The 9887-nt window shown below is 54.0% G+C and overlaps 1 protein-coding gene across 1 annotated transcript; it reads right to left on the bottom strand.

Moving 5' to 3' along the window:
• Positions 1–1386: 1386 nt before the first annotated feature.
• On the bottom strand, positions 1387–9410 carry LOC132532237 (uncharacterized). Its single transcript, XM_060170521.1, has 6 exons — positions 9352–9410; positions 8883–9235; positions 6619–6748; positions 6197–6509; positions 2846–2888; positions 1387–1449 (listed from the first exon to the last, which is right to left on the bottom strand). Exons 1-6 carry the CDS (start codon positions 9395–9397, stop codon positions 1387–1389), a joined length of 948 nt encoding a protein of 315 aa, XP_060026504.1. The 5' UTR covers positions 9398–9410.
• Positions 9411–9887: the final 477 nt, after the last annotated feature.

Consider the following 9887-nt stretch of genomic DNA (forward strand, 5'->3'; position numbering starts at 1 on the left):
TGTGTCAGGCCTTTATCTACCTTCATCTTTCAGGGAACTGGGATTTCGGTGATTCTGCAGGAACTGGGAGTTTGGTGATTCTGCGATATGGCAGAATTATAGTCTAAATTGATACCAGTTCCCCAGCCCAACAGCTATTCTTTGTCTCTCCATCTTCACATTTCCCAATCATTCACTCCTGAGTCAGCATTTTACTTCAAAAGACGTGGACACAGGGGCTTGTACACGGTTTCGGTCTCAGGACTAACCTGGAATCAGATCAGCCAACAAGAGCACCTGAGGGCCTGAAGGATGCCTGTGGTGGAGAAATAGACAGTGAAAGAGGGGTCCGTGTCAGACCTGGTGTATGAGACTGGTCCCCACCTCTGTCTATGAGCAGAGGGAGCGGGGAAAGGAAGTCAGCCTCTCAAGATTGGATAGTTCAGCCAACCAAATATGCAGGTGGCAAATCAGCACAGGAAAGGAGGCTCAGCATCGTTTCTCATTAGGGAATGTGTATTACAACAACAATGAAATGCCCCTACGTATCTATTGGCGTGGCTAAAATGAAATTCTAGTAAGTGAAAAAAATACCTGATGGGTAATTTCCCATGGTGGTGTTGGTATGAAAATAAACAAATACTGAATCCATTTCCCTCCATGGGTCGTACATCTACACTGGTGAATTGTTTGAAACAAAATAGGAGTCAGAATGTGAAACTGCAGTAACACAGATTGAAAGATGCACGTTCAGTGAGCATCTTTTTGACAGTTGGCTAGAGCCACGCTGTGGGTCACTGCATCATGACGTTTATATACTGATTATTGAAGGAAAATCACTTCAAAAAGGTTGAAACGGCCACGCAAACTCTCTCACCTTTAAATTCAACACAAGGGAAGATTCTGGAATTACTAAGCTGGAAAACTTTTAAAAGGAGTGTAACATTTCAAGCACATTTTATGGTACCGAGAAATTTTATAAAACTTTATTCTTCTCCCGTTCTAAGGTTTTTGGCACAGTTTATTTTGAAATTAACATCATGATTCAGAAAGCTCTCATAAGGGACAAGGAGACTTATTTTGGGATCCATAGTGATGCAATGTCCAAAAAAAGCCTCTTAAAAATCCTTCTAATATTTCTTTACAAGAAATACATACATTTCCAACTGGGGTGAACCATCAGAATTCTGTTACCAACATGGATACTTTGCTGGACTCTGAAAAAATGAAGGAATACAACACTTAAAAAAATGTCTGAGTGCCCGTCTACAGAGGTCCCAAGGCTACATCCATGTTTGACGCATTGATGCCATTTTATTTTCAAAGCCACACATTCACACCACGCAGTCTCTACATTCAGGTTCATTGCTGGTTCCTGCAGTGCTGACACTGATCTCTGGTGAAATCTCACTCTTGCAGTAGAGACATGTCAAACGCCTTATGTTTGCAGTTGGCCTTCTCATTTGGAGGCTGAAAGCACAGCCTGGGGGCCAGGATGAGCACGGGGTTACTCTCTGTCTCTCTCTGTCTCTCTCTGTCTCTGTCTCTCTATCTCTCTCTCTCTCTCTCTCTACACACACACACACACACACACACACACACATCTTTCCTAGGAAATGTGTGGTACCATGGATTGCCCTCTGGATGGGTTTCACCTTCTGTTCCATTGCTCTTTACTATTGGAAACATGTCCTGAATTCTGCATGTAAGTGACTGTCGTTTTTCAATTATCAGTTTTGGTATAAATTTTAGTATGTTCGGTTAAACTTTCTAGAGTTGTCACATTTTCCACAGACAGTAGAGAGTTCTAGTGTGGCACCAGTCTACATCAGAAATGTTCTGTTGATCTTACCAGTAAAGCTATTAACTACCTCAATAAACGTGTCAAAGCTTGGAAACGAGGGGCCCAGGGTTTTTGTCCCATTCGCCATCTGTCTCTGTCACGGTGCTCAGCACCACTTGTATACACCTGACAGTAAGAGTCAGCCTCATCCTCGGGCTGCAGCGCAGAGATGAGCAGGAGCCCTGCGTTGGCCGAGGCATCTTTGGACCCAGAGAAGCATCTGGGGACCCTGGTGCTTATCAGAGTCTAACCTGAACCTCAGGAGGTACCTCAGGGGAGGGCTCCCTGGCTTTTGCAGCTACCAGTATATGCCTTTACCACCTACACTGATGTCACTCTCAGGGTGCAGGTGTGTCTGGCTGATGCTCCCAGAGATGCAGAGAGGGAGGGCAGCTGAGTCAGCACAGGCTGGGAGAGGCACCCTGCCGACACAGACACATCAGATGAGGAGAAGGGACAGGAGGCAGCTACTCAGGGACCTGAGCCAGAAGGAATTCCTCAGGCTGGGATGGGCCCTGGTCTCTGAGGCCTGTCTTACCTGTGCAGAGAGAGGGGAGCATGAGGAGGGCAGGGGTCCAGGCCATGGTGCTCACAGCCGCTGCTCATGACACAGAGCTGGGGCTGGGCTGCCCCACTCCTCTCTTATGCCTCCCCGCTGGCGCCACAGAGGAGGGGCTGTCACGCAAATGTGTCCCCACCCACTGCCTCTCCCCCATGACACCTGACAGGTCTGGGGCCCTTGGACCCAGGGAACCTGCCTGATGCACTAGTTTCCCCCATGAGTCGGGGCGGGGAGGAGGCAGCTTCCAGGACCACACACGGGCCACGTGCAGGGGACTCGGCCAGGCCCAGAGAGGACACAGCTGCCCCCTCCCCAAAGGAAGCAGAGCTGGGCCTCCCGCAGAGGAGGTCTGCCCAGCTGGGCGCCCCTGTCCTGCCCGATCCACCAGAGATGGCCGCACAGCGCCCCCTGCTGGTCCCAGGGCCAACCTCTCCTCCTCTCGCTCTGGTCCACAATCTCACGGTCACCTGTGTCCCTGACCCCTGCGTTTCCCACACGTGACTCCTCCTTACGGGGCACGAGGCAGGTGTGGTCCTGGTGTAGCCTCACTGATTCGGGTCCCTTCTCCGCGGGCGGCGGTCTAGCGGGAGGCACACGCGACATCCTGATCCAGGAGGGCATGGGAACAGCTGCGGAGCTGAGGACTGGACTCAGGGAACAGGGAGCACAGCGGATCTGCCCACACGGGGGCTCAGAGGAGGCGGGCTGGCCCTGGTGCTGTGAGCAGGAGCTTCAGGGGACAAGGACGCTCACAGAGGAGGACACAGAAGGAGGGGACGCTGGTCCTTCCAGAGCAAGTCAGGGGGAAGACTGCACACACCCTGGGGCGCAGGGCTGGGGATGGAGCAGGGCCTGGGCACCCAGCAGGGACCCCCTCGGGCCGTCCTGCCACCTCCCCGTGTGCTGGGAGATCTTTAATCCCGGCGGTGCTGGTCCTCAGTGGGACCAGATAGAGACCGAGCTCTGAGTAAAACTCTGGAACAGAACTTGGGACAGAGAGAGACCCAGCCAGGGGACATTTGGGGAGACTGGACGAACAGGACACAGAGGAAACAGGAAGGGGTGACATGGCATGTGGCCTAAGGAGGGACACAGGGCGGTGACCAGCTGACCCCAGGCCGTGGGACAGGAACGGGTGGTCCAGATGTCTGGTGGATGCCCGACTGACACAGGTGAGGGCAGCTGCAAGGGCAGGGGTTGGGACTGGGGGGTGGGTGTGTGTACATTTGTCACATAGAGACCCATGGTAGGAAAGCCTGGAAACATGTTAGTAAAACTCAGGACAAGGGACTCATGTCCTCCGCTAGAGGAAGGACACAGGGGCTGTAAGTCACCACCCGATGAGGGACTTAGCTGCATCATTCATTCATCCAGCCAGCCAGCCATTCATTCTCTAGAGGATATTTAAGGACTGTCTCCCGTGTACCAGACACAGGGGGAGGATGGGGATCGAGGACAGGGGCCGGGTCCCTGGAGCGGGGGAGCCAGGCCAGCAGGGGTGAAGGTGATCCCGGAGGACACGCTAGGGTCTGAACCCCGGGTCCCCGCAAAGACCCTGAGATGTCAGAGTGTTAAGGAAGCACAGATCAGAGACTCCAAGATCTCCCAACGTTCATGACGCCTGGAGTACATCACCCCACAGGACAGGCCACATCCCCGAGTGTCCGGGGACATATGATGGGGTTGCTTTGAACGCGCAGATCAACTGGGCAGGATTGATCGACACCTTCACAGTAAGAAGTCATCCAATCTATGAACACGGGTCTCCTTTCCCTTATCTTCATCTGCTTTAATTTTTCTCTGCAAAAAGAAAAATTGCAAGGGCCCCAGACCCTGTCAGGGGTCATGGGGGAGCGGCAGTGGGTGGGGACACATTTGCGTGACAGCCCCTCCTCTGTGGCGCCAGTGGGGAGGCATAAGAGAGGAGTGGGGCAGCCCAGCCCCAGCTCTGTGTCGTGAGCAGCGGCTGTGAGCACCATGGCCTGGACCCCTGCTCTCCTCATGCTCCTCTCTCTCTGCACAGGTAAGACAGGTCTCAGAGACCAGGGCCCATCCCAGCCTGAGGAACTCCTTCTGGCTCAGTTTGTAAGCTTCTCACCTACTCGGCTAATCCTAGTCCTAAGTATTTTATTCTTTTTGATGCCCTCATGAATGGCATTTTTTAAAATATCCTTTTGCTTCTTCATTTTTAGTAACTAGAAAACCAAGAAATTTTTGTAGGTCATTACTCCTCATAACACTGTGGAAGATCCTAGTTAGAGCCCGGTATGGGGTTGTGATAAGAGTTGTTTTTCCTGTTTGTAAGGCAGGTAACAAGCAATGGAGCAGGTGGGAATATTGAGGTGGGGTCTGCCGCCCGTAGACAGTAAGATGAGCCACACAAAGGGGCGGCCCTGGTGTGACCATCTAAGGAACTGAAATGGCCCAGCGCTGCTTCCACTAATTATGGGGGAAAGGAAAAGCATAAAACACTTTTTCTTTTCAGTTTGAGAAAAACATCATTAATGTATCAAGAACTTATGTAGGGATTTGTGAAACATACATGGTAAGAGCACCCGCTATCCTCTGATTGGTGCCTGATGGTGATAAGTTGTGGAAACGCCACAAATCAGGAGCAGCCAATGTGACTTTTAGCTCCATTATTATTCAGCACCGTTCAGCAAGTGTTAGACACCGCAATTAAACAGGAAGAATCAATGGTTGGATCACTGAGGGGCATGGAGAGGTAGTTGTTCCAAAAGACCCAAATGTGTGATGCACCTTAGATGCTCCGGTGTCAGTGCAAAAGTGTCCGAAGAAATCTCCCCTGTGAGCAAAGCACAGCCGTTCATCCTGAGGGCTGATGAGAGGGGGTCATAGCCCTAGAAACTCCTGGGAATTGGCAGATGACCCCAATGATGGAGGCTCAGGGTTCCCGAGTCAGAGTTCAGGTCGGAGATGACCTCCACCGACCCCCCACCTCAGCCCCTGAGCTTCAGGGCAAAGAATGCTGCATCCCCAGCGATGGGCACATGGCCTTTCTGTTTCCTTTGAGACCCTCTCTTAGGAATGGGCTGCTGAAGGGACTTTGAGGACAGAGGGGAAAGAGGAGGCTCCACACCCCAGCAGGCCCCCAGGGATGAACGTGGACCCAGGGCGGCAGCAGAAGCAGCAACAGAAGCTCCAGCCAGAGCCTGAGCAGGAAGCTGCTGGTGGCCCCACCTCCCGCAGATGAGAAAGGAGTCCTGGTCTCGGTTACTGCTCACCTGGAGCTCTGGGTGAGCCTGAGAGGCTGTCACAGGAAAGGCTGGAGAAGCAGCCTGGTATCAGCTCAGCCCAGTGATGGCTAAGGAGGCCAAATGCCAGACTTGGGACCAGGGAACTGATCAGGGACCACTGTCTGTCCCCCACTAGCATCAGAGATGAGGAGCTTGGGGCCCAATCCTGGGAGCTGCTGGTCCCAGGATACGTACTGGACAGTCTGATGTGTCCTGATTCGGACACAGCTGGACTCTGGCCCCTGGTTCTGACCTAACCCATCATGGACTCTGTCCCCAGGGCACCTTACCCTGGCATCCAGGGATTCTTCTCAATTTGAGAAAAATTGGACAGTTTTGCTGCCTAGGAAAAGCCTGGGCGGCAGAGGGGGCGGGGTACAGAATTAAGATGTAAACAGATTTTCTGGACCAAGTTCCCTGGTGTGGGTCTCAGACCCCAGTTTTAGGCCAAACAAACAACGGAAGCAGCTGACTTGGTAGAGGATGGTTCTGCCCCGGGAGCCCCAGTGCTGGGGGGACAGCAGGTTTTTGTCTCACTTCCCCCCTGGCTTGCACACTGTGTGACCATCCAGGCTGTCATCGTAAGACTGGCAGTAATAATCAGCCTCGTCCTCAGCCTGGAGCCCAGTGATGGTCAGGGAGCCCGAGTTGCCAGACTTGGAGCCAGAGAAGCGATCAGGGATCCCTGAGGGCCGTTTGCTATTGTCATAGATCAGGAGTCTGGGGGCCGTTCCTGGGACCTGTTGGTACCAGCTCACATAATTGCTCCCGATGTTGCTGCTGCTTCCAGTGCAAGAGATGGTGACCCTCTGGCCCAGGGCCCCAGACGCAGAGCGCGGCTGAGTCAGCACAGCCTGGGCCCAGGATCCTGCAAGTGGAAGAGACAGAGATGGTGATTCTGGGGTCCAGACACAAGAGCAGTAAGCAGGGCCCATGGTCTCCCCGGGGTCCCTTCCCCTGTCCCCGCATCCAGTCACCTGTGCAGTGAGCGACCAGGGTGAGGAGCAGAGGGGACCAGGCCATGGTGGACATGGTAACGGGGTCCTGCCTTCTGTGTCCCCACAGCTGAAGCAGAGCGTCCCCAGGTCTCTCCTTCCCCTCTTCATACTCTGAGAGAGGGAGGGTCCATTCATGCAAATGACACCCCCCCCCACCAGCTCTCTGGTCCCTCCCTGGGCCCTGGGTCAGGTCCCAGTGCTGAGCGTGGCCAAGGGGTGGGCAGGGGCAGGGCTGGGTGGGGCCCAGGGGTGGGAGGTCACAGCAGGCAGCCCTGAGCAGAGACCACCAGGCAGTGCTTGGGGGCTGGTCCCAGCTCTCAGACCCTCAGGAATGGCCACCGCGCGCCCCCTGGTGTCCAGGCCCTGAAACACACACCGTGTGCCCTGGTGACCAGAGCCCCTCAGGGTCAGCTCCTGCCCCCTGCTCTGTGCACTGTCCCCACCTTAGGGCCATTCCAGGTGCCCCTTCAGTGTCCCCCGTGACCTCAGAGCCATCTGTGTGCTCCCCTCAGACCCCTCAGGGTGAATCTGTCCACAGCGCCCTTGGCTGCCCAGGGGTCAGGATTGAGGGGGCGTCTGTGACCCAAATTCCTCTTAGATCAGGATCAAGTGAGAGCAGTGCTGGCCCCGTGGAGGCCCGTCCCCTTCTGTGCAGGACAGCGGGTCCCCTCCTCTGTGTGACTTGTCCCTGGTGGCCAGAGCCCCCCTTCCTCTGTGTGTCCCCTCAGCCCTGAGGAGGAGGGAGCTCCTCTCTGTGGAGGGGGTGAGAGTGTGGGGAGAGCCTAAACGCCTCATTCTTTATTGTGTGTGAAGCTCTCCACGCACGAGACCCACCGTCCCCTGTGTCGTGTCTTACGAAGTGACTCCCTCCTGGGAATCTCTCTTGCAGGCACACGTCACAGGCTGCAGTGAACAGGGCCTAGTGATGTTCTTGGCAGTTTTTATTGAGACTCTGAAGGGCTTTGAGCAGCATCTGTTCCCAGGGAGCCTGATACGTGGGGCTGTTAGGATCAACAGAGCCCCAATAGTGGGTTTGAAAAGACATAGTTAGGGGAGTGTTTGGTTGGAAGAGAACAGCCTGACTGAAGTTTGCCCAGCACTGCGTGTGTGTGTTACACAGATGGTGTGTGACTGTGAGATTTTCAGTTTACCAAAATGCGTTGCCAAAATGTAAGGTCATTACTTAAAATTAGTGCAGGATGTTTTTTTTTTTTTTTTTTTGCAGTACGCGGGCCTCTCACTGCTGTGGTCTCTCCCATTGCGGAGCACAGGCTCCAGACGTGCAGGCTCAGCGGCCATGGCTCACGGGCCTAGCCGCTCCGCAGCATGTGGGACCGGGGCATGAACCCGTGTCCCCTCAATCGGCAGGCGGACTCAACCACTGCACCACCAGGGAAGCCGTAGTGCATGAATTTAACTGAAGGAAAACCTATGTTCTATTTTAATTTTTCATTGACAAGTGTAACATTTCTGAAATACTATATTTATCTTTGTAAATACTGTATTTTTATCAAGGACATTTTAATAAAATGACACAACAGGTATCCTATGAAATTTTATTTATTATCAAGTGAAAAAGGAGTCTGAGTGAGGCAGGGCCAGAACCAACCTCTCTCTGCCACTCATAACATCTCCACTGGAAGATTTTTTTTTTTTTTTTTTGGCTGCATTGGGTCTTCGTTGTTGGGTCTTCATTGCTGCGCGTGGGCTTTCTCTAGTTGTGGCGAGCGGGGGCTCGCATACTCTTCATTGCGGTGCACGGGCTTCTCATTGCGGTGGCTTCTCTTGTTGCGGAACATGGGCTCTAGGCACGTGGGCCTCAGTAGTTGTGGCCCGTGGGCTCAGTAGTTGTGGCTCACAGGCTCTAAAGCACAGGCTCAATAGTTGTGGTGCACGGGCTTAGTTGCTCCACGGCATGTGGGATCTACCAAGAACAGGACTCAAACCCGTGTCCCCTGCATTGGCAGGCAGATTCTCAACCACTGCACCACCAGGGAAGTCCCCACTTGGAGATTTTTATCTCTGAGCATGGAAGTTTTGTCTGTGAAAACATGAGCCGGCTGAGGTATCAGAGCAATGGGTCAGTCAGATTTGAGGGGAGGAAAAGCATATGACAGGGTCAGATTTGTCATTCTCAGGAAATTCAGAAGTGACAACAGAAGGTCACCCTGAGTTAGACGTGGTCCAGGCAGAGCAGCAGTGACTGTCTCAGGGGGAGGGCACAGGGGAGCTTTTAGTCTCACTTCCCTGTGGGTCTGGAGCACAGTGTAAGTACCAGTGTTGCCGTGAACTGTAGCACAGTAATAGTCAGCCTCGTCCTCGGGCTGCAGCGCAGAGATGAGCAGGAGCCCTGCATTGGCCGAGGCATCTTTGGATCCAGAGAAGCGGCTGGGGACCCCAGAGCCCTGGTACTTATCAGAGTCTGACTTGAACCTCAGGAGGTACCGGGGAGAGCTCCCTGGCTTCTGCTGGTACCAGAATATGTGGTAGCCGCCAACAATGTACCCACTGCTCAGGGTGCAGGTGAGTCTGGCTGATGCTCCAGGAGATGCAGAGAGGGAGGGAGGCTGAGTCAGCACAGGCTGGGAGAGGCACCCTGCAGACACAGACACATCAGATGAGGAGAAGGGACAGGAGGCAGCTACTTGGGGACCTGAGCCAGAAGGAATTCCTCAGGCTGGGATGGGCCCTGGTCTCTGAGACCTGTCTTACCTGTGCAGAGAGAGAGGAACACGAGCAGGAGAGGAGTCCAGGCCATGGTGCTCACAGCCCCCCGGTCCCCACAGTGAGGCTGGGCTGCCCCAGGCCTCCTTTTCTCCCCTAGCCTCTGCCAGAGGAGGGGCTCCCATGCAAACGGGTGTCTACCCAGGGCCCACCCAGCCCCTCCCTGATCCCTGGTGCTGGAGCTCAGTTCACAGCCCAGACTCAAGGGGATGGAGGGCAGCTTCCCCCTTGGGACCCTCTGGGAGGAAGCACCTGCTGAGACCACGCAGGTCCCTGCTCAGGGGCCTCTGCCAGCCAGAGAGTACACACTGCTGAGTCCTCACCAGGGAGCACAGGCCCCGCCCCCAGGCCCAGCTCCTGGAGTGAAAGGTCCTCCCTGAGCTGTGAGGGACCCCAGGGCAGTCCCACAGTGCTGCCAGCTGGTAACATGTGGAAAATGGAAAAAATAACACATAACTGGTAGGAAAGAAGAGATTAAAATGCATGCTTTTCAATGAAGATATAACATTGGCTCTATTTGAGAA

The sequence above is a fragment of the Lagenorhynchus albirostris genome, chromosome 14, assembly GCF_949774975.1.
Source record: "Lagenorhynchus albirostris chromosome 14, mLagAlb1.1, whole genome shotgun sequence".
Lineage (NCBI taxonomy): Eukaryota > Metazoa > Chordata > Mammalia > Artiodactyla > Delphinidae > Lagenorhynchus > Lagenorhynchus albirostris.

Coding starts and splice junctions, on each gene's coding strand:
- LOC132532237 (XM_060170521.1), bottom strand. CDS start 9,397: ATGGCCTGGACTCCTCTCCTGCTCGTGTTCCTCTCTCTCTGCACAG. Junction 6,749..8,882: donor TGCTCCAGACCCACAGGGAA/GTGAGACTAAAA, acceptor CCTCTCTCAGAG/TATGAAGAGGGGAAGGAGAG. Junction 6,510..6,618: donor CCTGGTCGCTCACTGCACAG/GTGACTGGATGC, acceptor TTCCACTTGCAG/GATCCTGGGCCCAGGCTGTG.